Raw genomic sequence first — 27,890 nt, forward strand, 5'->3', positions numbered from 1 at the left:
GCAAAAAAACTTCAGGACCAGACTTCAAAGAGAAACTGCTGAGCTTCAGTTCATCTGCAAATTTGACACCATCAGCTCAGGATTAAACAAAGACTGTGAATGGCTTGCCAACTACAAAACCAGTTTCTCCTCCCTTGGTTTTCACACTTCAACTGCTAGAACAGGGCCTCATCCTCCCTGATTGAACTAACCTTGTTATCTCTAGCTTGCCTGCATATATATATACCTGCCCCTGGAAATTTCCACTACATGCATCTGACGAAGTGGGTATTCACCCATGAAAGCTCATGCTCCAAAATGTCTGTTAGTCTGTAAGGTGCCACAGGATTCTTTGCTGCTTTCACCCTTTAAGGAGTGGGCAGCTTCTCCCTAAAAGCTAAAAAACAAATTGGACAAACAATTGAAGTCAAATAAAAAAACCCACACATTTTTACAAATTTTTAAGCCAATCTCATGCTTTCCGGCAAGGGCTGACTTGTGACTGATGACAGCTTGGGGTTGGCAGTGCTGCCACGGACAAGATCCCAAGGTGGCATCATTATTCTGGATCACCTTCAAAGCTATTTAATATTCCAGACTGCTAAGAAAGTGGCTCTCCCCACCCAGGCAGGAGTCTCTTCCCAACAGGATGCTGTAATTTAGACAGGGCCTAGGCCAGCCCCCTCCTCTCCTGCGCCTCCCTAGCTGCAGGCAAAGTGGCACAGGAGGTGGGACTCCGTCTCCCCCAGGGTTGGGTTATTTGGTGCCAGCCGGAGAAGCCATTTCAAGAGAAACCTGACACTGAAGGGGCTCAAGTGGCCGCTCCAGCAGCCCTCATGGGTGCTCAGCCTGAGGCCAGGGGGCAGCTCACAAAGGGGCTGCTCCAGCTCCCCCCGCGCAAATCCATTCTCGCCCCCGGCCCCGCTGGGGCAGCCAGGCTGCTGCCTCGCCTTGCCCCCGCCCTGCAATGTGTGCGCGGCTCCGCCCGCTGCGCTCCGGAGGCGGCCCGGTGGAAGCTGGGGGCGGGCTTACAGAGCGGGGGAGGCCGGCGGCAGGAAGGCGCAGCGTGGCCAAGGGGCTCGAGCGTCTCGCTGCTCCAGCGGGGACAGTCCGGTGCTGGCAGCATCTGCCCGGGCAGCGCGGCGGCGCCTCTGTCCCCAGCAGCAGCCGCGGGAGGCGGGGGACTCGCCGGCGGGGCCTCCTCCATGTGTGAGAGGCGGTGGGAGCTGCTCGCCGGCCATCCCCGGCAGTCGGCGCCCGCCCCATGCATCTCTGAGCCGAGCCGCCGCTAATCTCTGTTCCCTCCCTGCCGGCTGCTGCTCGCCCGCCTGCGGTGCGACCAGACCCGCTCTGTTCGCTTCCACTCTGGCTGCCCGTACCGCGTCTTCATGAGCCCAGAGGATGTCCGGGAAGCATTACAAAGGGCCCGAAGTCAGCTGCTGTATCAAATATTTTATCTTTGGTTTCAATGTCATTTTCTGGGTAAGTGCCGCGGTTTTATTGCTGTGGTGCCACCGGTGCAGCGCACGGAAAGGACAGTCGGGAGTGTGTGAAAAATACAACACGAGAGAGGTGTGTGCGCGCATATGTGTGGAGCGTGTGTGTTCATCCTCCTCCCCAGTCTCCCAGATAAGCCATATCCATTCCTCCTCCACCTCCGATCGTACAGGTTCGCATGTCTGCATCTTGAAACAAAGCTTTCTCCCTCTTCCCTCCTCCCTCTTAATGGATTTTGTTGTAGGTGTGAAGAGTGTCCCTCCCCTCCCTCTTTGTTATGGGAGAAGTAGAGAATTGTCGAGACACCCAGGCCTCGGGAACGGGTTGATCTGCATGTGTTGTTGTAATGTCCCCAAGGAAAATCGTAGCTCAAGTTCTAGGAGCAACGCAGTTTGGGAGGATGGTTACACAGTGACTTGTATGGATATGCAGGGGGGTTTGTTGGGATTATATATTGTTGTTTAATAATAATGGGAGGGAGGAAACTGTGTTCCTTCCCCTGAAGCCCAGGCTCTTACAATGGTTTGGTTGAGCATTTGCTTGACAGTGGTTTTGTTGCTGGTCTTGTCTTGGTTTCACTGTATCCTGTGACACCATCTGTAGCGTTGTGTATGGAGTAGTCAGAGCCGTATATTAGAGTGTAACGTGCATATAATAATATTTCTAGCACGTTTTTCACATGCCTGTTTTGAATGAGACATGCATTTAACATGATGCATAATCTATAAGTCACAGTCAATACAACGGATGGGTTTATACATTATTGGAAACAATAAAATATGGCCACATCCATGTATATATCGTTTATTATAGCAGGAGGAGGGCTCTTGTATTTATAAAGCACATCTCATAATTTATACCAGTTAGCAATGATGAAGACAGACTTATTAAACAGAGATGCTGTAGGTGTGCTGGGGGGACTGTGAAAGCATGTGTGAACACAGTCTTAGAACGCAGGTCTTTGGAATTTAAAGGTTGGCGACAAAAGCTTCTGAACTCCATTATTACAGATGGGAAAACAGTTATTTTTCCCTTATCATCTCACCACCAGTACAGAGCTTCTGATTACCATCAGCATCCATGGAAAAAATAGATAAGGACCAGGTGATAACAAGTGTTTAGTGATGATGTGATGTCTCTTTTCCTAGAAAGTAAAAATGGTGGCCCTGGCAAAGATCTCTGGAAGACTGTCATAGTTTTTTAAAGTGGTTATTTTGAACAAACAAAAAGAAACTCGATTTTTTTTTTAATATAAAATAAGTGTTTGAACTATTTTAAGATTATGTTAATGTTTACTTGTCCCTTCCTTACCTCCTATCATACACGGTACTTTAAATAGTCACACGGTGACTTTCAACAGCCATATCTGTTGTTTTGTTTGCTCCGGTTTTAAAGGTGTATGTGTTTAATTCCTTTACATGTGTGATGTAATGAGCAGAGATGTTTTCCAGCAAAAAATAGAAGCGCTTGCAGAATACTTGTGTATCATTCCAGTGGCCCTCAGGATCAAGGGGGAGAAGGATTATTTTGATACCCTAATAAATTATATATAGAAAAAAGTGTGGTGTGTTTCTTGGCCAACCAGTCATTTTCAATGAATGAGATACTATGCTTCTCCCTATTTAACGGTGCTTGCCTCATCCTGTAAATATTAAGTATGTGGACAATGGCAGTTAGATCAGTGTCTTTTTCTTATGTAGACTTATATCTTTGCATGAAAAGGACACAGGAGGCTAACAAATTATTTACTTATTTCATGTTGGTTGGCTGAGGCTCACTCAGTTTAGCTATCAAAATGAGTAACAGAGTTCCATGTGTCACAGTTGAACTGGTGGATCCCAGATTTCTGAGGGAAGGTTCTTGGGCAGTATGGTGCAGTGGAGAGGCGGCCGCTGGACTGGGAATCGGGGACCCTTGAGTTTATTCCCAACTTTGCCGTTGGCTTGTTGTGTGGCCTAGATATCTGAATTTCCCTATTTGCAAAATGCAGTTCATGATACTTGCCCTTCTTTACAAACCCCTTTGAGATATACAGCGCATTTCATTTATAGAGGAGTTGTGTTTTTATTGTCTTTAGTTTCTTCCTCAAAACAGTACTGGCTTTTTGTGAGGAGAGGCTACATGTACCACAGTTCCAAATAATAGGCAGTCATCTTCCAGAGTATGTTTAATGTAGTTTTCTTGACTCGTTAGCAACTTGCTCAGTGTTCAGTGACTCAGCTGAGCCAGAACTCATGTAAAAGAAAAAATAATTTCAGTCGCCTGTGCAAGAAGAGCAGTAATTGAGGATAACTGCACCTTTAGTTGTTTTAAGAAAGCTCACATCTTTTACTGAGAATGTTATTGTGTAAAACATTCTTTCAAACATCTTGCATAAAGCCTTCAAAAGTGTATAGTACCTTTCCAAAAACATCTAGCAAAGACTTAGTATGTGCTGTTTGTATCAACAGTTTTTAAAAAATGAAGAAAAATGTAAACTTTCAATTTCTGCATCATAAAATAGCAGAGTGAAAATGGAGTGAATTGAGTTAGAAGCAGCACTATTTTTAACAATGAAAAGTGATGGAGCCTTCAACAGAGAAATATTGTATAGGTTTTTAAATTACAGTTGGGATATTGGCACATAATCTAAAGACACATACCATCTTAACTTTACAGTATAGAACAAAATGTACATAACTTCACACCTTTAATGTTTGGAATGAAGACAAAGTAATCTAATTCCTTTTGTTTAGCTTTGTGTTTTTACATGGGGAAAAAAAACAACCCAGCCCAAACAAACCAAAACCCAGCAGCAACAACAGATTTGTACCCAGTTAGTGACAGTTGCACCTGTGTATTTGAAGGCAGAATTATGCTCTTCAGGAGACACCTCTTAATCTTTTATTGCCTCAGATAACATGACTCAAATTCTGCACTCTCTTATGTTCACCCAACTGCACTTGCTTCAGTAGAGCTGCATTGGGGAGGGGTGGGTTGGTAACAACAGAATGTTGCCTTGTTTGTACATGCAGTATAAATCACAACTTTAGATACATTTGTAATTTTAGGTTACATTTTTTTGAAAACCCAGAGTTAAAGATATTAAATTTAATATGCTAGAGGTGACCTGCAAAGGCTTTTATAAAATTCAGGATGGTTTCCTGCCCCCCTTTTGGGTGCGGGTTTGGAGGGGATGAAAGAACATGCTTTAAGATGTATAAAGAAAGTTTGTTTGGGTTTTTTTCCCTTGCTTGTGTCTTTTCTCAGGTATTGGGAATGCCCGAGTAATCTTTAGCAAAACAAGAGTTTGAAGTCTTGGGAGAAGTTATCATGTGAGCTTGCAACGCCTTAATAGAAGAGGCAGGGATGTTTAACACTAAGAAATGTCCTTTCTCCAAAACGTTACTTGAACACTGAAATGAAATATAAACCAAACAAAACAAAGATTTAAATATGAGAAAGGGCTATTTAGTCGACTATCTGTTGCTCAGCTTTCCCTTTCCAGGCCCTTGTTGAGTAGAGCACTGCCCCAGGCTTTAACTTGATCAGTTTAGTGTGTGTTTAAGACATGCTGTGCAGTTTCTGCATGACACTTCTAGAGTGTGTGTTACTGATCACATTCTAAAAACCTTTAAATCCTAGTCTAGACAAAACCAGTGTCTTCTAGCCTATGAGGAACCTGAATTCCTTACATAAAAATCAAAAGGAAGAAAAATAGCTTCTGTTTATTTTTTAATTACCAAAAACTCTTTCAGGCCTTCTTTATATGTCAGAATGAAGCCAAAAAGGCACAAGACTGGCTTTCCCCTCTGTAAATCAGTTTTAAGCTGTTGCCTTATTTGCAAGTAAATTAAGGCCACATTCTATCCTTTGTTGCAGTCAATGGAAACTGCATATGTATGTCTCAAGCCAGAATTTGGACCATACTCTAATTCCATTGACCCTAAACAAATAGAGAAGGGAGGTACAGAAAACTTTAGCACATAAGACAGAAGCCTATTTTTTTTCTTATGATTCACCGTAAATTGCAAGATGTAGTGGGATGATGAGACATCAGCATATTAGAAGTCATAATTTGTGTTTTAATTTGCTAGGCATCTGTTAGTTTTGATAGTAACCATATGGGAGTCTAAATTGTATTCTGAATTACAGGAAGATAGTAAAAAGAAAGCTAAATATGTTGATGTAAGTGTCCTACAAGAAAAGAGTTGAAAGGTGCATTGACATGTAAGGGACAAGTAATTGACTGCTCGCTTGAATTCTGTAGATAATTGATAGTGTGTTCTCGAGGTGACGCAGAATAATTTCCCCATGACACTGTGTTTTCAGAAATTGAAAAATGAAATTTGGAAATACAATTTTTCTCTCCTTCATAAAACAAAAATTTGAATGAGAGATAGTCTTAGCATGATCTTTAAACAGCTTCTGTAATGTTTTATCCATAGAAAGTACTCTAGGAAGATAACCATTCAGTTAAAGATGAATGCATTTCAGGACAAAAATAGACGGTCAGAATGCTTCCCCCCTCTCCACCCACTGCTTCCACTCTACATTCAATCCATTTACTTCTGTTGTTACTTCAGTCATTTTGTTACATTGGAGAATATTTCATAATGGATGCCAGAAATAGGAAAAAGCTTGTTTTGGAAAATATATGTAATGACTGCTTTGTAACTCTGAAAATTGGTGAATGCATATTGATGTACGAGACAAATTGTCATGAGCTTCTTCCCCACTGCCCCCCCAATACCCCCAATCTATTTTTGTAGTAACAAACATTTTTAACTGGAAAATATGTCCACGTTCTAAAACAGCTCATTTGGACAAAAGCACACAACTCAAATTAAGCAAAAGAGAGCATATTTGTATATATGGGCATACATACATATTTACACGTTGTATGCACGGGCACATAGAAAAAGCGACTATATGGCAGGGTAGTGGAAGGAAACTAATATTTTTCAAGTGGAAATCCAAGAAAGCCATTTAAAAAAATAATCCTCCAACCATGAAGTCTAATTAGAAAATTACTGTTACCTAGTAGAAGCTTTCTGGTTTGGGACTAGGAGAATGAAAGGTGGAAGTGAAGGAACTTTCCTTGGAGTATTAATATTTTTCTTCTCAATATGTTTTAAACCAAAAATAAAATTTGTTCTTTGTGAGTGGAAGACTCTGTGAATCTGGAGCCTTAAATAATACTAATGCTGAAATATAATCAGCAACCTTGGATTATTCGTTTCTTAAACTCTATAAGACAGTAGTAGTAAATGGTTGGTAAGTGATAGGAAACCTGAGCTTGCAGTCAGTGAAAAACACCATAAAATTCTTTAGAAGTTCCCCTCCCCACTCTCAACTGCGTTAAGCACTGATCCTGGAAATAGATCACTGCTCTTGCCCCTCATGTTTATCCATGCAGAATCCCATTGCCTTAAATAGGATTCTCTTTTTATGTAAGGGTCTGCATTGGTGCATTCGTTTGTAGACTCGTGGCTTTAAAGGAATTGGGGGAAAAAGGGAGAAGAAAGGGGTGACAACAAGCTGCCTCTCGCTGAAAATGTCTTATAAATTATATTTGGCACCAAGATTACAACTTTTATAAACCTGGAAGGAGCAGCTGGTGTGTTAATAAACATTAAATCTAGCCATGTTTAATACTCCATATTCAGTTTCCTAATACCAATAAAACAGGAAGATTTGCCTCAAGCATTTAAGTGTAATGTTTTATCTCCAACTAAAACTGAAAAAAATAAAAATAATTTGCCCCCAAAAAACTTTGAAACCTTCTGCCAGGTAGACGATTCCAGCTTTAGAATAACAATATAGTGCTCTAGGGTAGAATCTGCTTTTATATTCTGATTGCCTAAAATATGCAGTGTACTTCTCATATAGATGGATGTTTGCCTGTCAATAGAACTGTAATGGGTTTTGTTATGGTGTAGGCAGGAACAAGGAGCTGAAAGGCACATGTGGTAACAGAGCTTTATTAGCAATGATCCGGAAGTGACCCTCGGTATTAACTCTTGAAGTGCCTGCCAATACAGCAGTACATTTAAAAAATCTTATAATTTTTCTTAGTCAAACAGTGTTTTTCTGTGTCTTGAATCATGGCTAAATCCTGTTGTACCAGCTTCTCTTCCTTCCTATGAGATTTTGCTTTAAAAAAGATAAGTGCTTTGCCCACATAACTTGTTTAAGTCCTGCCTCCTCCTTAACAGAGTAATATTATCCTTTCTTAGTAATTAACTGCGCTATATTCAGTTTCATTACTGTTCTGCAGCATAGACAGCAGAAAGCCTGTTCATTGTTGGCTTGAGACATAATCATTTCTCTTCCATTGGTCTACATAGGTTTATTGTACAAGTTTGAAAATTCCCATTTTCAGAGTCAGGTTTGCTGACCTCTGCCCTGAACCTGCAAAAGGATCTGCCTGTCTAGACCTGTATGCCTGTATGGAGTCTAGGGACTTCATTGGGACTTTGCACGGGTGTAGGAGTCTGAGAATGGATCCCATTGCTGCATCAGTGCCCAGTTAAATTAGTTGGTTTTATAAAATATACAGAGTTGCTCAGTAATCCCATCTCTTTTCTTGGTTTATATTAAAAATGTCACTACAGGAAATGTTACCCAGGGGATAAAACCTGGGACTAAGAGGCTCTTTGGCTCCGATTGAGCGTGACCTTGAATAACTCACTTATGTCTTGACTTCCAAAGGTGCTGAGCATCTGCAGTCTCTGTGCCGCTGGGGTATACAAATAAATGAGATGAGTAACAGCTAGGTAACTTTTTTGTTTCTTTGTTTAAAGGACATCAGTTTTCACATCATAGGTTCTGCAGATAGTATTTCAACTTTTTCCAGTCACTTTTCTCTGGATAGCATTTAGAACAGGGGTCTCAAACATGCGGCCTGGGGCCCGTGGATTTATTTCCTATGGCCTGCCATAGGTGCCAACTCCACTGGCAGCCAAGTTCCCCTCACCCCCCCATCCCCTCCAGCATACTGCATCCCCACTCCTCTGCCTACCTCCCAGCGCTTCCTGTTGCCAAACAGCTGTTTTGCGGTACTTAGTACTTTCCAGGAGGAAGCCGGGAGGAGCGGGGATGCAGTGTGCTCAGGGGAGGAGGTGGAGAAGAGGCGGGGCCAGGATTTGGGGAGGGGGTTGGAATAGGGGCAAGGAAGGGGTGGAGTTGGCATGGGGACTTTGGGGAAGAGGTTGGAATGGGGGCGGGGAAGGGGTGGGAAAAGGTGAGGTGGGGCAGGGCCTCATGGACTAGACGAGCAGTCTGAGGTATGAAGCTCAGCATGAATGATTCTTTGCTGTGAGTAGTTGGGAAGAAAGTTTGTTAAAAGTGGCAATGTATTTTGTATGAATAGTTACTTTAAAAAGTTCCTGTCATTACAGCTATGTTGATAGACTGTTAGTGTAGATCATCATCAGTGTTACTGACCACATAAGGAATAGTGACAGGTATTTATATTTTATTAAAACCCCTCTTTGCATTACAGTTTTTAAAAAGTTAATACCTTGACTTTTAATAGCATACTGTGTTACTCTTCTTTTTCATTTTTGACTATACTTTTGTGTGGTTTTATGAAAAGGTTTCAGTGATGCGGCCCTTGGGCCGATGTACTAGTCTTCATGTGGCCCTTGTGGTGATTTGAGTTTGAGATCCCTGATTTAGAACATGTATTTCAGTACACAGAGAGTATCTTATGAATGCATTGTCAATTTGACACAACTGGAAAGAATCAATGTGCCTCTTCCAGGATCTGAAAATCCCCTTGCGCCCACTGAAGACTCCTTAACATCAAATAATATTGAAAACCACTTCAAGCAAAGTTCAAGATGTGTGGTGTCTTTTTTTCAGTAGCAGGGCCAAGAAATACGATAGAGACGTTCTTGTGCACTTGTTCCACACGGTTTGTGCTCTGTGATTCTGCAGTGAGTGTATTCATGTTGAATCCTAGGCATTTATTTTAGGGAGAAGCTCTTTTCTTGCTTTTTGTTACACTCTCACTCAATTAAAAAAAAAGTTTAACAAGCAGCTGGTGAAGAGACCCTGCCACAGAATGTCCACTTGAGCAAAAAAATAAAAGAAAGGTGGTTGGAGTGAGGTGGGTTAGCACTGCAAGTAGAAGGGGTGTATAGAAATTGTTATTCCCATACCTTTGTCTCCCAGAAAATGGTGCTAGTGAGCTAAATCCTGGTCCTTCTTGATCAAGCCCAAGTAAAAAGACATGTTCCCCCCCGGCCCGCCCCCTTCCCCCCAAAAAAAAGTAGTACATGGGGATTCTAACTGGAACAAACTCTTCTCTCCAGCCTTAAAGTTGGTCTTATTGCTCTCCTTGGGGAGTTGGGTGTTCTGTTTGTGTCACAGGTTTCCCTCTGTTGTAGGATTTTGGGGGTCAGTGGATGCATTTGGCTTGAGTCCACTGATCAGCACTGTCAGTATTAAATTGATGAGCAAGTCTGAATGCTTAGATAAAATTAAAGTCCCCTTGTGCAGTCTCTCGACATTCTGGATACTCCCCACCCTCACACAGTGGAAATGCAGCAATTCTGCTGCATTTTGGTCCTCTGTTCCTGCGGAGAGGGTGGGGACCAAGATTTGGTCATTAATAAAAATAATGTGCACTTACATAGCCTATTTAACTCAGGGCAAATCTACCCTCCCTCACAGAGCTCAAAGAAGCAATCTTTGTGCAGGGGTTCTTGTCATGGGCCGGGAGGGAGGAACTCCTCCTTCCAAGCAGGGGAGCACCAGCAAAGACAGCTGCATAGAAGGAGGTGTCTTGGCTAGAGGATTCACATAGTATCAGATCTGTTGGTCACAGCCCACGTCAAAGCTCCTCTCCACACTGCTAAGGATGGCTACCCCCCACTCTCCACATACATGTTGTTCACTGTGTATGTGGGTCCTCCATAACTGCATTCTCCTTCCTCTGAATGTTCTGTTCCACTACCACAGGATCCCTACTATCCCTTATGTGTAGAAAATGTGCTTCCTCTGACAAACTAGGGACATCAAACTCAAAAAAATATCATGCATCTTCTCTGGCAGGGGTTTTGTTATATCACATTGTGCATATGTTGTCAGACTGCCTTTTGTGAAAACAAATAACCCTTCCATCGCCCCCCAATAGATACATGTACTCTTTGAAATGTCATGTGAATATGTATGATTAACATTATTTTTGGCTGTCTTAGAGGATGCTGGTGGAAAGGGGGTGGCTGTCATGAAGGCACAAAGGCATGCTTGCCAACTAGAACAGTGCGGAAGGAAGGAAGGAAGGCCTGTTAGATTGATTCCAGATGTTGATTGTATCTGGCCTATCCTAGAATGGCAAAGTAAGTAGGAAATATAACCAAGAATCTGTTCAAGGTAGGAAACCAGTTTTCAAAATTGGAAAGCCTCTTCCCCTTGTGCCAAAAATAAAATTTCACGGAAATTATGTCTGTATCAATAGGGCCTGACTCTGACCTGACTTCATCATCATGATCATCACTCCCATAACTGCATTGAGCAGTCAGCCAGTTGTCTCCACCTCTGATGATTGTTTGTCAGTGCTTGAGTCTCCACGAAGTCCATTCCTGTTCACTCTTTTATGTTGTCAATCCATCTCTTCTTCTGGCTACTACTTCTTCTCTTCCCCTGTACTGTCCCTTGGAGGATGATCTTGGATAGGCCAGATGATCTTGTTACATGGCCATACCACTTCAGCTTGTGCTGCTTCACGGTTGTCAAAAGGTCTTCATATGACCCAGCGCATTGAGAGATGATGTTGCGGACCTCTTCATTAGTGACGTGGTCAAAGCAGGAGATGTCCAGAATTTTACAGAAGCATCTTATCTCTACTACCTGTGTTTTCCGTTCATGTTCTGCCATAAGGGTCCATGTCTCACATGCATACAGATAAATGGAGATGACCAATGTGTGCAGCAGTTTCAGTCTGGATTCCAGGGAGATGCTCTTATTTCTCCAAGTTGGCTTTAATGTTGCCGCTGCTGCTGTTTGTGCAGTTCTTGCCCGAATTTCTGCCTTGGATCCTTCATCAGGGATGATTGCCCCCAAATACTTGAACTGTTTCACTGTCTCCAATTCTTGTCCACTGACAGTGATATGTGAGCTGATCCCATCATTTTTGTTTGTTATCAACTTGATTTTCTCTGCACTGATTTCCATGCCATATTTTGCGGAGGTTTCATCCAATCATTTCACAAGATTAGCAAGTTCATCTTCGCTGCCTGCCAGGCCATCAATGTCATCAGAGAACTGAAGATTTGAGATTGTTCGCCCCCCGATGCTGACTGTGCATATGTGATATTCTAGGGCATCAGTCATTATGCACTCCAAGTAGACATTGACCTGACTTACACCAATGTAAATCAGGAATGACTAAGTCTACTGAAGCCATTAGTTGCACTGGTGTAAGACCAGAATTAGACCTGTAACATTTACTGTAAAGGAAGAAAATCATTTCTTTACAAAATTAGAAAGGCAGTTCTCCATGGGATGGTATCACTATCTGCACTAAAATCCAGCCAGATTAAGGCTTTTAGGTAGAAGGGAAAATGTTTTTGCAATAATTAGTCACTAATACAGGATGTAATATGCCAGTTTTACTCTGTGTCACGAGATGTCACCCCCCCAGCCTTCCTGCACACTGGGCTTTGGCTCTTTTCACACATACATTCAGGGTGTTATAAAGTCATGCTGCTTCCTTCCTTCATTTTTTTCCTTTCCAAAAATAAGGAGAGAACAGAAAAGAAGACAAAAGAACAAAAAGCTAAGGAACAGGAAGTGAGGGAAAGGGAAGGAAGGAAGAGGGAACAGGGCTGGGAAAGGAGAGCAGCATCTCAGTTTCCACCTGCCAGGAATTAATCAAGATATCTAAGAAGTTAGACCAAATCTTTACAAATTTGTCTGAAGTCCCTCTACTCTGAAAAGTTACCCATGCTTTAGCTGCTAGGTCAACTGACCGATTTCTTTGTGTGCTGATGACTGAAAAGAAATATATTTCCATATCCAGGTCATTTCCTACCTTGCTTACTTCAACTTCCTCTTCTTGGTTTCCTTGATACCTATCTGTATATCACTCCCTTCCAGTCTGTCCAGAATTCAGGTGCTAAAATAACTTTTCTCACCCATCCATCTGAACATAGTACCTTATTGAACTTTTCCACTAGCTCCTTCTTGCCCAACACAGATCGCGTTCAATCTCTTTCTTTTGAATTTTAAGTCACTGCTCAAGCCCACTGGCTTACATCTCAGATCTCCTTATTGTATTTCTCTATCCAGCATGTCCTCCTCTGCTCCCATCTTCTGCCTTTTATCCGTGCTCTTTCATACCCCATCCTCCTATTCACTTGGCCAAAGCATGAAAAACACTCAATCCTGGCTTCAGTCCTCTTTTTATTCAAATCCCTTGTGAAGACCCTCTTCTTCCACCCAACCTGCAAATGCTAACCCACCACAAGCTGCTGTTTGCTCCATCTAGGTGAAAAGTTGAAGTGAAAGGGAGGAGAATACTGACATCAGAGGTTCACGCACTTTTTGCTGTGCCTCTCTTCAGAGAGTCATGTCCCGTGAGTGGCCCCCTCAGTGCAGGAGAAAGTGGAGGACCCAGGTGGTGTGGAGTTCAGAGCTCATGAGGGGGAAGAGAGGGGAAATTCCCATGTGACCCATGAGTTCCAGGGCCCCTCACCTACGGAGGGGGCTGAGTTGGTAGGGCAGATGGGGGAGAAGCCTGTGTTTGTGGAATGAGTCTGGGTCCCATCGGTTTGGCTCTGGACAAAGAGTTATTAGTGCAGGAGCAGGTTCTGAGACCAACAGGGTTCTGAAGAAGCCGGGGCTGCTGGGCAATGGAAATCCAATGCCCGCTCTTTCAGTGGGCACCCAGATTCACACCCTGGGGTAGCTGTCTGCCTAGGGTGCCCCAACCCCCATCTGGCAGAGCACCCAGCCTGGGCCCTGTTAGCAACAGCAGAACTCCCCTGCCTCCCTGTCAGACCCTATCCTTCCCCAGTAGTGCTCCCATCTCCCCACCCCTTCTTATCCAAGCCTTGCTCTTCCACAGCAGCTCCCCCTGGCTGGCCTGTCTCCCCCCAGCAGAGCTTCCATCTTCCAGACTCTGCTTCCCTAGGAGAGCCCTCCCCTGACTAGCCACCTCCCCTGCACTCAGGGCTCTACAGAGCATGGCCTTAAGCTAGAGGTGCTCAGCTTCTCAGCCGTCTGGTGAGAGCCTCTGATGTGAGCATTGCATGGCAGGGGTTGGGGGCAGGAGGGGCCAGTGCCTGCAGGCAGCAGGATGGTGGTGACATGCTGGGTATATGGTAATGAGGGCCCATGAGGCAGGGACCCAGCATCCTCCCACCCACCTTGCTCCAAGGTGCGCTTGCTCCCCATATAACCTCGTCATGCCCCTCCATCTTATATCGTAAGATTCTTGGGTCTGGGACTAAGTGGTTTTTATTTGTTCTGGGAAGTGCCTAGCAGACATTTGGTGTTGTGCTCTATTAATAATCATCACTGACCAGGGTTGAGCATGGAGCGGCCAGACACTGTAAAATGCTCCAGTGGTGCATTTCCACCCTCATCTGCTGATGTCTTCTGAATAGAGACTATACATGGTACTAACCTGTTCAGTGATGTGGAGAAATGAGGACTAGGACGAGCACCAAACTCACTGTAACTTGTTACGTAGTTCAGTTCAGGCATGTAAGTGCAGTAACTCCACCATTTACTACCCTAGTCCCTTTTTCTTTCCTAAGCTTCAGTTATATTATTTGAGGGGTAGAGGAGAGGTGGGGAAGCAGTGTTTCATAAAAGTGGGGAATTCCTTATTGTCTAAGGAGCAAGCAGAGTGCTTGTCATGAGTTCCTTTCTATTGCCCAGCAATATTGGCTGTGGTAATAGGGTAGTTAAGGATGGGATTTTCAGACATACCTGGATGATTAGTAGCACAAAGTCCTGTTGACTCAATCATTTGGGGAGGGATTTTCAAAAGCACCGATGTGGTAGGCGAAGGCTCACTTAAGCCTTGTCTGTGCTGAGCTTTCTCTTAATATTTCTCACTGTTGCATTCCCATTGGTGGGAACTCTGGCTGTCTCAACCACCACAATGTCTAGGCTTGCTTTGAGCAGAGCTGGGTGATATGGTGGTCTAAAAGTGCTAGCAACTTGTCTGTGCTAGAGCTCCCACTGTTCCTACCACTATGGTAGGAAATGTTAAGAAAAAAAACTTGGAAGCAGCCTAAGGGTTTGGAGAGAAGGTAGAAGAGAGATGCTCCTTTGTCTAGTCAAACTTCACTGTGTGCTTATGCTTATTTTGTATTTTAACCCATTCATTTGTCCCTTTGGTGTGGGAAAAAGGCTGGGAAGATGCTAGTCTGCACTTTTATTTTCCACTTCTATGTTAAAGGATGTCTAATATTTTGCCTTTTGTGTGTGTGTGTGGGTGTGTTTTTTTTTTTCTCTCCCAAGTTTAAAGGATATTTTTGGTTTGATGGAGGTGAATTAAACTTGCTTCCTGAAGCCCAGACATTGCTGTCATGAGGCTAAGCTGGGGTAGAGGATTAAGCAGTTACACAAGGTGGGAAGACTTACATTCCAGGAGTATGCAGAGACAAGCTAAATTGTTGTTATGCCTATGCATACCCTTCATTCTGTACCTCACAAAGGTAATCTCATAAACTCTCGTAGGGATAATTACATGCGTCCTAACTTGTATGTGTTATCTGCACCTACAACTTGTTTGTTCTACTCACTCAATGCAGAGGAAAGCCATAGAGGAAGCAGCATAGCCTCTTCCACTATTTAGGCCTTGGCTACACTGGTGCTTTACAGCGCTGCAACTTTCTCGCTCAGGGGTGTGAAAAAACACACCCCTGAGCGCAGCAAGTTACAGCGCTGCAAAGCGCCAGTGTAAACAGTGCCCCAGCGCTGGGAGTGCGGCAAGCTGATCCTCATGAGGAGATGGAGTACCTGCAGCGCTCTCCCAGCGCTGGCGCTGCGACCACACTCGCACTTCAAAACGCTCCCACGGCAGCGCTTTGGAGTTTCGAGTATAGCCAAGCTCACAGAAATCAAACTGTCAAACACATCGAGGGTTCGAAATAATAATACACTCTCCCAAGATCAATTAAACTCCTTCCTCCTCCTCCTCCTCCCTCTCCCCTCAGAGTAATATTAATTTTATATGAGCCCTGTGCATAGCTGCCTCACATCAAATGTTCTGCTGCTATAGAGTTCCTCCATTTAGCATATGCAGCACAGAAACTGCTTCAGAGTTGGTAACGTTTGGGGCCTCGTTATGCAGCCTTTTCATATGAGCAGCTCCCATTGACTTTGAAGGGAGTTGCTTGGTGCAGGCGCTGTATAGTCAGGCCCTTGGTTAAAAACCAATGTAAAAAAGATGTGAAAAGACTTCAGAAGAGCCAGAGCCATTACCTTCAGCATGCCTTAGTAGCTAAGAGCTGATATGAAGGAGAAGGCTGTGTAGATGCAGCTGACAAGCTCTTGCAGAGAAAAAGTGGACTGCACGATGTTCTTATTTTCCCACTTTTCCCTTTTTCATTTCTTGGGATAAGAAATAAATATATTTAAATGTTTTTGTTCAATGGAGGCAAAGTCTCTCCTCTAAGTTGTAGCAGCATCATGTGCATCTAATGCGTCTTGCACTGAGAGAATACAATAGTCAGTGCATACAGAGTTAATCCACTAGAGCCTATATATAATGTGATTACATTCTTTTTCTTTTTTAGTGGGGGTGTATGAAAAGCCATGACAAAACCCGTAGTTCATCTGTATAAATGTACATGTGACTCCTCAGCACCAGTTTGGCCAGCAATCTGGAAAATGCCAGCATTTTATAATCAGCCATTCATAACATTGTATTACTACTGAGTGCTGAGTCCTGCCTCTGCCAGGCACTGACTTGGATAAATTCTATGAGATAGTCAAATGTTTTGATAAATCTTCAGGTCATGAACACTATTAATTCTTATCTGGTAAATACCTCTTCGTATGTGGTCTACCATAAGCCACATAAAAAATCACCACTTTTTATTAATTGCTTCTGAACTTTAACAGTATCTTGGGTTAAAGATAGTGGCCTTCACACAAAGTACATTCCATTACAACTGACATAGTGTTTTATTCAGTAAGCTAGCACAACCCAGAAGTATATTTCAGTAAACAAAGTATAATAGAAGTTGTGTATGAAAATCAAATCCATAAATCAGTTTATACTTAGCAAATGAACTGGAGGGTTTGGAATGGATATGGATTTGCATTCCTGGAAGAGTGTGTGTGTGTGTGTATTAACTGAAGAACTTAATTGAAACTTGCATTAAACTAACTAGTGCACTCATACTGTCTCCTGGTTGTAGTACTCTTAACAGCAGTTCTCAGTAACAAGTTGTAAGTGTGTGTGGTTATAATCTGATAATACTGAGAGGGAATTTTTTTTTTTTTGCCTTCAAGGCTTTTAAGAAGTGTAAACTTTCACTGAAGAACTGTTAATTTTGCCTTTTTAAAAGCTGCTCAGTATTTTGGCTTGGAAATGCAGACCATCTTCAGAGAAAATGAGCGAATTCTCTTAATAGCTGCAACTAATTTATATTATGCTAAGCAGCAGTGCTGTAGTCACAAAAGAAATAGATAATCTTTTAATGGAACAGGAGCAGCAAACAGGAGAGTTTTGCAAGGGAGTTCTCCAGGGGAAGGAGGAGTGACTGTGACCCTCGGGGTGAATTGTTAGTGTACTAGCATGCTTACTGTGTGCCTGCTTGACTGAAGTTTATAGTGGGGTCTGTTTGGGGGGCTGTGTGCTGAGCCTGGTGGCCTACTAGGCAAGGCTGAGAGCTCTTCCTGATGAGGCTCTAGCCTGCTATCCCTAATCCATTTAGAGTCCTGTGACCAGGGGATGGGGATAACTCAGGGAGAAAAGGGTTTTAAAAAGACAGCTCCAGGTGACCAGAGGAACTAGGAGACAAGGGAGTTTTATGAGGGAGTTTAGAGAGGCAGCATGAGAGCCTGATAAACCTAATAAACATTCTCTAAACTTTGGCCAATAAACCCACTCCCCACTCCCAAATAAAACCCACCCTCCCCATCCAAAGAAGAAACAGAACCCTGCAAGGATAAAAATAATGCAGGCAGAAGTCCAGCAGCAGAGTAGGGGGCTATCCAGTGTTTTGTACTGAATCCAGCATATATGATTATCTGTCTTATGGGCAGGTGGTATATGTGTGCATTCGGTGCAGTCAGCTCATGGCCCTTAGGTATCGAGTATGGGCACTTGAGACCAGAGTGGCTGAGCTGGAGGATATAAGGGAGCCAGAGAAGGTACCTAGATGAGATTTTCTGGGACACAGTGAAGTGATTCCACCCCCAGTTTGACAGCTTCTGTGCTGTTTAGGAAGATGAAAATCTAGGGGGGAGAACATCCAGGTTGAGTTAAGGGAAACAATCCCATAGTTGGAACCCTCCTTCCAGATGACGTCATGGTATCCTCTCCCACTGAGGATATCTTTCCAGGGAAGGGACCGCTATTATTGGGAAAAGTCAGGCAATAGTATTGGGGGGTTTGATTTATTAGAAATATAAATAGTTGGGTTTGTGATGACTAGGAGAACCCCATGGTGACTTGCCTGTCTGATGTGAAGGTTGCAGGCTTCTCCAGACCTCTAGACAGGCTTATATGCAGTGCTGGGGAGAAGCCGGTGGTCAAGGTACTTGCTGGTACCAGTGACATAAGGAAGGATTGGAGAGAGGTCATGGAGGACAAATTTAGGCTGCTAGGTAAGGGATTGAAGTCCGGGACCTCCATGGTAGCATTCTCTTGAATGCTTCCAGTCTCACTTGTGGGGCCAGTTAGGCAGAACTTCAGGTTCTCAATGTATGGATGAGATGATAGTGTTGAGAGGAGGGATTTAGGTTTATTAGGAACTGAGAAAATGATGAGCCTATGCAGGAAGAATGGGATCTACCTAAACTAAAAAAGAACCTGATTGCTGGCGTGTAAAATTAAAATGGTGGTACAGGACTTTTTAAACTAAGGGCTGGGGGAAAGCGGACAGGTGTGGAAAGAGACATTACTTGGGGAGGATTTGTTAAGGGGGGTACTCTATATCCTAGTAAAGAGGGCAGGAGAGAAGTTGGTAAAGTATGAGTAGGAACTGAAGGGAAAGTGTCAAATGAAAATGAGTCCCATTTAGTTACTTCACATGAAGGCAGATAACTAAGTATTGACAAATTCTGTAAGTGCCTATACGCAGATGCAAGAAGTTTAAATGGCAAGAAGGGTGAACCTGAAAATATTGATATAATAGGGATCACAGAGCTTTGGTGGAATGATCATAATCAATGAGATACAATAATATCAGGGTATGATGCACAGGAATGACAGAATAGGTCACGTTGCTGATGGAGTGGCACTTAGGGTGACCAGATGAGAGGAAAAATATGTTGGGACACATAGGGAGGAGGGGAGTCACTGGTGTGGCCCAAAAAAATAGAAAAGAAAAGAAAAAGAATACTGTGAAATATCGGGACAGATTACAGCCAAACATCAGTCAGGACACGGGACAAACACCTAGATATCGGGACAGTCCCAATTTTATCGGCACGTCTGGTCACCCTAGTGGCACTATATGTGAAAGAAAGCAGAGTTAAATATAGTAAAAACTTAAATGAATCAAACAGTGTCATAGAATCTCTATGAATAGAAATTCCATGCTTGAATAGTAAGAGTATAGCAGTAGGAATATACTGTTGACCACCTGACCAGGGTGAGGACAGTAATTGTGAAATGCTCAAGAAGATTGGAGAGGCTACAGAAGCACCAAATCCAACAATAATAGGGGATTTCAGCTATCCCCAGGTTGACTGGGAATATGTAACCTCAGGATAGGAAGCAGAGAGAAAATTTCTAGACGCCATTAATGACTGCTTTTTGGAGCAACTAGTCTTGCAACCCACGAGGGGAAATGGCAAATCTCGATTTAGTCCAAGAGGTGAATATAGCTGAACTGCTGGGTAACAGTGACCATAATGTAATTAAATTTAACATCCTTGCAGGAGGGAAAATACGAAAGAAACCTTATCTCTCTCTCTCTGTCACTCACCCACCCACCACAGTAGCATTTAACTTCAAAAAGGGGCACTACACAAAATGAGGAGACGGGTTAAATGAGAATGAAAAGGAACAGCCCGAAGAATAAAATGCCTGCAAGTGGCATGGAAATGTTAAAAACACCATAATAGAGGCTCAGACTATATGTGTACCTACCCCAAATTAAAAACAAAACAGTAAGAGGAGCAAAAATTGCCACCATGGGTAAATGGCAGAATAAAAGAGGTGGTTAGAGACCAAAAGACATCTCTTAAAAATTGGAAGTCAAATCCGACGAAGAAAATAGAAAGGAGCATAATAAACTCTGGCAAGCCAGAAAACACTCTGAAAAGCAACTAGCAAAAGACATTAAAAAACTAACAGCAGATTTATTTTTATTTTATTTTTTTTAAGTACAGCAGAGGCAGGAAACCTGCCAGTCAGTGGGGCCACTGGATGATCAAAGTGCTGAGGATCACTCAAGACAAGACCATTGCAGAGAAGCTAAATTAATTCTTTGTATTGGTCTTCACTGCAAAGGATTTGAGAGAGATTCCCACACGTGAGCCATTCTTTTTAGGTGACAAGTCTGAACTGTCGTAAACTGAAGTGTCAATAGAGTGTTTTTTGAAACAAATTGATAAACAGTAATAAGTTACCAGGACTGGAAAGGATTCAGATATGAAATTGCCGAACTTCTAACTGTGTGGTGTATAACCTATGGCTTAAATCAGTCTTTGTACAAGGTGTCTGGTGGATAGTTAACATAATACCAAATTTTAAAAAAGGCTCCAGAGCTCATCCTCGTAATTACAGGCCAATAAGCAAATTGATTGAAACTATAGTAAAGTTTTCAGTCACACAGATGAACACGATATGTTGGGGAAGAGTTAACATGGCTTTTGTAAAGGGAAATCATGCCTCACCAATCTTTTAGAATTCTTTGAGAGGGTCAAGAATGACCCAGTGGATAGAGTGTACTTGGACTTTCAGAAAGCCTTTGACAAGATCCCTCACCAAAGGCTTGTAAGTAAAGTAGGCAGTCATGAAATAAGAGGGAAGGTCCTCTCATGGTTCAGTAACTGGTTAAAAGATAGGAAACAAAGGGTAGAATAGTCAGTTTTCACAGTGGAGGGAGTAAATAGGGTTCTTCAAAGATCTTTACTGGGACCAGTGCTGTTAAGCGTACTCATATGATCTGGAAAAAATGGTAAACAGTGAGGTGGCTAAGTTTGCCGAGGATACAAAGTTACTTAAGACAGTTAAGTCCAAAGCTGACTGCAAAAAGTTACAAAGTGATCTCACAAAACTGTGTGTGAGGGACAAATGAAATTAAGTGTTGATAAATGCAAAGGAATACACATTGGAAAACATAATCCCAACTATACATACAAAATGTTGGGGTCTAAATTAGCTGTTACCACTCTAGAAAGAGATCTTGACATAATGGTGGATAGTTCTTTCTGAAACCATCTTCTCAGTGTGCAGTGACACTCAAAAAAGCTAGTTTGGAGAAAGTGAATAAGGAAGTTTACCCTTTCACATAACACAAGAACTAGGTGTCACCCAATTAAATTAATAGGCAGAGCATCTAAAAGAAACACAAAGTAGTACTTCTTCGCACAGTGCACGATCAACCCATGGAACTCTGTGCTGGGGGATGTTGTGAAGACCAAAAAGTATAACTGGGTTCAAAATGGAACTAGATAAGTTCATGGAGGATAATGTCCATCAATGGCTATTAGCCCAAATGGTCAGGGACACAATCCCTTGCTCTGGGTGTCCCTAAACTTCTGACTGCCAGAAGCTGGAACTGAACAGCAGGATGGATCGCTCAATAAATCTCCCTGTCTTCATTCTCTCTGAAACATCTGGCATTGGCTGCTGTCAGAAGACAGGAGTGTGGGCTGGATGGACCAGCTTGACTCAGTATGACCATTCTTATGTTCGTATAGAATAATTAAGGATTAGCTGTGATGTAGCTGCAGTGCTCCATTCCAAGGCTCTGGAAGTGTCATGCTTCCATTCCATCAAGGGCTAAATGCTGCCCCGTGCATCAATCCAGCATAGTTGGGTTCAGTGAAGAAGGTTGCATGGCATGGTATGGCGGCAGCATCAAGGCTTCTGCTACATCAGCCTAGAATCCTGCAATTGCATGGAAGTAGGGCCTATACAGTGGCGTATCTTCACTGTTACACATCTCTTACTTGATTCTTAGCATAATTATGCTAAGAGACTGGAAGAATGCTTTTGTGAAGCTCGTGCCCTTTTTGCTTGATCTGTTTGGAGTGGGTGTTTTAAACTACAATCAAGTGTTTTAAACTGCAATCAGTTATGAACTGGCCTTACAACTGGTATCTTTCGCCATTTCTGTAGAGGCTGGTGCTCTAAGGGGACTGAACTATCCTCTCATCCTTTGTATTTTGTCTGGTGAAGGAGGAGGTACTTGGAAGGGGTGATGGGAGGGAAAACTCAAGTTGCTATTGTCCGGGTGTTCTGTGAACATTTAGAAGACTTTGCTCTCCAGTCCAACACCTTTCACCTACACTAATCATATTTGGAAAAATCCTGGTTGGGGAGATCTGTAGTAAGCTAGTTTACAAAACTACTGAGATGCAAGTTACTGCAAATATTTTAAACTTTTCAGTCCAGAAACCAAACACTTTCCACAGATAATAGATGCATAGGATTATATGCAGTATGTCTGTCATTCAAGAGACGGTGGAGAGAGTTTGCTTTGTCCATATGTCAGATGTTTACAGGGAGCTCTAAATAAGCTGGGCAGAAAAATCAAATTGAGACATTTTTTACGTTTAAACATGAGATGGTGTCATAAAGATCAGTCTGTTGGATCTCTGTAAATGGTTTCAAAAACTTGGATTGGTTCCTTATTATTAGGAGTGGAAAACAAGATGAGAAATTACTAGAAAAATATAAGTTTTTCACAGACTATGTTCATTATTCAGATTATATTAATCAAGACATTGTCTGTGTCCCTAACTTATCTGTTGTTGTAGCTATAGCTTCAAAATGGATATTGGAAACAAATTATAGTGAAGATTTCATTAGAGAGAAAGTAATGTCTCTCATTAGAGGTCAGTCAGAAGTTTTCAAGAAGATATGGTTACTTTATTTGGATTTAAGTGTGTAAAGAATAATAGTTAAAATATTAAACGTTTTGTTTTAGTTTTGTTATTAACAGGTGACTTTTTCTATCTTTTATAAAGGTATTTATGTTTTAAATTAACAAAATAAAACGTCTCAGTCCTGAATCTTCATGCATTACAAAGATGAGATTTATTGTGACAGTTTCTACAGGATTGAAGGGAAACATTAGTTTTGTGAAACTTTCTATATGGTTCCTTGTTAAAGTTGCTATTTAGCTCATATTTCCCCTTATAGAACTATTAATTTTTGAACTAAAAGGTTTGTGTGCATGCATATTTGTATGTGTATATAATGAATGTTAGATGAGAAAAATAACCTAGACAGGAACTTTTAACATGAGACCACTGTCAAAGTACTATAAGCAGAGCTCTTTTTTATTTGTTGCCACCTAGGAGTGACTATAGTTCTGTTACTTTATGGTTACACTTAAAGGGGTGGTGTCATAAACAGATAGTAAGAGTTAATAGAACAGAAGTACTTCATATCTCTTTTGCCGGTAAAGGGTTAACAAGATCAGTGAGCCTGGCTGTCACCTGATCAGAGGACTAATCAGGGGACAGGATACTTTCAAATCTTGAGGTAGGGAAGTTTGTGTGTGCTGTTAGTTTTTGGTGGTTGCTCTCTCTGGGTTCTGAGAGGGACCAGACGTGCATCCAGGTTTCTTTCCAATCGCTCCGATACAGGCTCTTATGAGTTTCAGAAAAGTGAGTACTAGGTAGATAAGGCGAGTTAGGCTTATTTTTGTTTTCTTTATTTGCAAATGTGTATTTTGCTGGGAGGAGTTCAGATTTGTATTTTGCTGAAAGGATTTTAATTTGTACTTGTATACTTAGGCTGGGAGGGTATTCCCAGTGTCTATAGCTGAAAGACCCTGTACCTATTCCATTTTAAATTTATAAAGATAATTTTTACTGTTTTTCTCTCTTTAATTAAAAGTTTCTTGTTTAAGAACCTGATTTTTTTTTATTCTGGTGTGAGACCCCAGGGGACGGGGTCTGGATTCACCAGGGAATTGGTGGGGAGAAAGGAGGGAAGAGGGAGAGAGAGGCTAATTTCTCTCTGTGTTAGGATTACTGTCTCTCTCAGGGAGAGTCTGGGAGGGTGAGAGAGAAGGAGGGGGGAAGGTGCATTTTCCTCTCTGTTTTAAGATTCAAGGAGTTTGAATCACAGTGATCTTCCAGGGTAACCCAGGAAGGGGAAGCCTGGGAGAGGCAACGGTGAGGGAAAGGGTTTACTTTCCTTGTGTTAAGATCCAGAGGGTCTGGGCTTTGGGGGTCCCCGGGCAAGGTTTTGGGGGGACCAGAGTGTACCAGGCACTGAAATTCCTGGTTGGTGGCAGCGCTACAAGTACTAAGCTGGTAATTGAGCTTAGAGGAATTCATGCTGGTACCCCGTCTTTTGGACGCTAAGGTTCAGAGTGGGGAATTATACCATGACAGGTGGCATTTTTTAAATTTGTATTTTATGATTCCACCCCCCCCCATACACCCACACAAAAAAGGGGAGAAGAAACAAACAAAAAGAAGAATAAAAAATTAAAGGGAAGGAAAGGATCCAGGGCAGGGAAGGGAAAGGAGAGTAACATCTTGGTTTCCGTCCGCAAGGAATTAAGCAGATTTCTAAAAAGTCAGGTCAAATCTTTGCAAATTTGTCTGAGGTCTCTCTTCTTTGAAATGTTACATCAGCCAAGTTGTGCTAAGCTACTATCCCTGAAGGCAATCTGCTGTTCCATTGAAGCAGTATGTGGTGGTTGGCTACAAGTGCTGTGCTAGAGAGCCAAGCTTGCCATGAGCTGGAGATGGTATATAGATCTCAAAACACAGTTCTGGGAAGTCCTTTTTAAGGAGGTATCCATTATCATGTTAATGTTCCTACCAACTTCTAGCCAAAAAGTTTGTATCCTGGCACAGTCTCAAACGTGTGAGCCAGTGTGGCTGTAGCAGCAGTCTGTTTTGTCAGGCCCATGCACTGCAAGAGATGAGATTTTTAAAAGCATGCAGTGCTGGCCTCTTTTCCCACTGAAGTCAATTGGCATTCATGTCAATGGGAGCAGAGTTAGACTAGTGTGGAGTATCTTGGAAAAATTCTACCCTGCATGTGCAATTGAGATAAGGTTTTTCACATAGGTATCTCTTTCCATAATATATGCCCAAGAAATAAGTCTTAGATGCTTTTTTTCCCTTCAGTAGTTGGGACAAGTGAATTATGCATTTCAGAGGTATGCAAAGCTAAATGAATGTGCCTGCCAAAAGGAATCAAAGTTTGCTGTTTTAGACCAATTCATACTCCTGGGCACAATGGTCATATGCCTCCTGCGAGGAATATATGACAGAGACCTGGCCAGGTTTCCAGAAGTCTCCCGATACTACAAACTAACTAGTGTCTAGAAGACCATGCCACCTTTGGTAGAAGTGTGTTGTGCCTGCTGTTGCAACTCAGTAGTACAAATTTCATTCAGACAGTTTCTAGGAGACTAGACGTGCTATTATCCATAGTTTCTATTCTGCCCAGTTCGCCCCACCCTCTCTTTACACTCCCTGTCTATTATCAACTCTGGTAAGATCCTCACAGTGAGGTGTGGTGAACAGGAGTTGAGAGGAAATTTTTTTTATGTTTAACAGACTATTCTGAGGAAAAACCCTCAGGCAAGTACAACTTTTCCTTGTTAGAGCTTTTTTTAAGAAGTGAGTTAGGGCTCACTGCAGTATTCATCCATCATTCCTATAGAGTTCAGAAGAGACTTTTAGGAACAGGAGTGGGAAAAGGAATACTTTTGTAGGGATTCAATTCAGTCAAGGCCTCTAGCAGTTTCACAGACGCTCTGGCATCTGTGTTGCAGTCTTATTAGAGCAGCACCAATTCCCATTCTTGTGCATTGTTTTTGAACGCATCTGTTATGCAGTAGTGCTTAATGTGCAAATTGCTACAATTCAAGACATGAAAATCCATTTTAGTTTGGTAGTTTACTTCTACCTTTTTGTAGCAGCAACTCCAGGTGGAAGTTATTTGTGTGTAAGCAAATTTTCCAGGCTGAAGAGGGTATTGCTTAACAGCAAAACAGCTGCACCATTCCCAGGTGACCATCTGCTGATGCTTGTCCTTTCTGTTTTCTAAGTAGTATATCAATATAGCAAAATTATAAACAGTTAATATCTTATAACATGTGGGTAGCTCTGCCTGGAACCCTGATGTTTAGAATGATGCAGCTGTTTTGCTGCTAAGAGAGATGGGCAAAGGCTCAACGCTAGGCTTGCCACTCTGGACTCTGAGAAACTCTTATGACTTCTGGGAGAACACTATTCATAGGCTTGTCCTCATGAGAAAATTAAGACACGTTAGAATGTGACCTTGTGATTGTGTTTAAATAACATGACGTTTGAATGTGGCTTTTGAATCAGTGTTGACATAGGGAACTCACATCTGCAATGTAGTTGTAGCCGTGTTGGTCCCAGGACAGTAGAGAGAGGATGAGGTAATCTTTTATTGGACCAATGGAAGATATTAGCTCATCCATCTTATCTCTCAGGGGAAACTGATGTTTAACATCAGGTTAGTTACACTCCTCCTTAAGATCATGCTCCTACACTGCCTAATTCTCTAATGAAGACAAGTCCACACAACGTATTTAGGCCACCTTTACATTTTGCTCCAGCACTTATTCTTCTGCCTTAATAAGTGGTCAGAATTCCCGCTCCCCTTTCTACCTGGATTATCAATCAGTCACTTGAGGATTATGAGCATATGAAGGGGGAGAGCCCAAATAGCATGATTGACTTCTTGCTGGCTGCATCACCCTGGCAAGGTGGAACTATTGAAGACAAGATCTAAAATGGGCTGGTTTGCTTGGGGTTGCACTTCTGGCTAAAAAAATTAAGACTATTTGATATGGATTGGTCATCTGTGAGTGGGCACTGCATCTTCAGTAACTTTAAGCTAACATATTATTAAACTTGTAATTAACTTTTATATTTAAGCTTGCAGGATCCTAAAACTTTGTTAAACTAATCAAATGATATCATTAAAGTATGACAGACTTAGCATTACATTGACTGCACTTTAAGCCCCTGGTTCCAGGGTCTTGTCTCCTGGGAATTGGATTTCCAGGAAAACAACTTGCTTATCTAAATTCCTGTTCAGATAGGAAGTTTTAGAAAAGGGTGTGTGTATAGTACCCCAGAACAAAAGGCATGAGAAAACAGATTGAGTGGCCCTTCATCTTGAAAAGCATTTGTTTCACTATATGGGGATCTATTTTAAAAGTACTTCAGTGGAATTTTGGACAATGGAACAAATGCTTTGACCTCTCAAAGCATGTTTATTTTGTTTAGCTTTTAGCTGATAGATTTTCTTTTCTTTTCTTATGTTTGTTTGATTTTAGATAATTTGGTTTGCTGATGTTTTCCAAGCAGTGAGAAGGACTTCATTTTTTCCAGCGCTACCCATTGTGGGATGCTTATGCAAGATACTCTGAGTTTCCATGGAGTTGGTGCTATCAGATTACTCAAAGAGGGCCCTGTTCTACAGGGTTTATTGCTTACTACTGGGTGTAATCCTACAGACTTCAGTAGGACTACTTCATGGTAATAAATTGTTTACAGGATCAGGCATCTAGTATAATAACCTAAATAGTGCTTTAGTTGAATTTTTTTTTGTTTTGTTTTTCCACTTCTCCTCCATACCAATAACTTACATTACACTTAAGGGGGCATTGTTTTGCCATGGCCAGCCAGAATTTGTATTCACAATGAGTTGATGATCCCTGTTGGGGAAACCCTCCTTCTTACCATCTTTTTTTTCTCCTCTTTGAAAGTGGCCCAGGATATCCTGCAGTCTGCTCTGCTGATAGCCATACATTCTCTGTTCTTACTGCTTCTGCAGTTGCTGCTCCTCAGCCTGACTGAAAGAGCGGGCATAAATGAAAACGCACAAGTCTTCAATAGCCACACTTGACTGACGAAACAGTGGAGGATCTGACTTTTATATCATTTTGACTCAGCTTTTGAGGTGTTTCTTCTGCATTTCCATCAGTTGCTGTCTTTTGTCTTCTGGCTGAGTGAAAGCCCCAGTCCAGTCACTCCAAATGTTTTACGTACTCTAATGATTTAACAGGTTGTAGATGAAGAGAATTAGCCAAGAGTAGCAATGTCAG

The 27,890-nt window shown here is 42.2% G+C and overlaps 1 protein-coding gene across 3 annotated transcripts in view; it reads left to right on the top strand.

Annotated features, from left to right (window-relative positions):
• The first annotated feature begins 1,045 nt into the window (after window positions 1-1,045).
• The window catches only part of TSPAN5 (tetraspanin 5), a 121,283-nt gene continuing 94,438 nt past the window's right edge, over window positions 1,046-27,890 (top strand). For 2 of the 3 annotated variants that reach the window (XM_050944477.1, XM_050944481.1), the window contains exon 1: window positions 1,046-1,461. In XM_050944477.1, the coding sequence (XP_050800434.1) occupies window positions 1,381-1,461 (81 nt within the window). In that variant the 5' untranslated portion in view covers window positions 1,046-1,380. The remainder of the gene's footprint in view (window positions 1,462-27,890) is intronic. The other variant, XM_050944478.1, reaches the window with a different exon arrangement.

This window comes from Gopherus flavomarginatus, chromosome 3, assembly GCF_025201925.1.
Source record: "Gopherus flavomarginatus isolate rGopFla2 chromosome 3, rGopFla2.mat.asm, whole genome shotgun sequence".
Taxonomy (NCBI): Eukaryota; Metazoa; Chordata; order Testudines; family Testudinidae; genus Gopherus; species Gopherus flavomarginatus.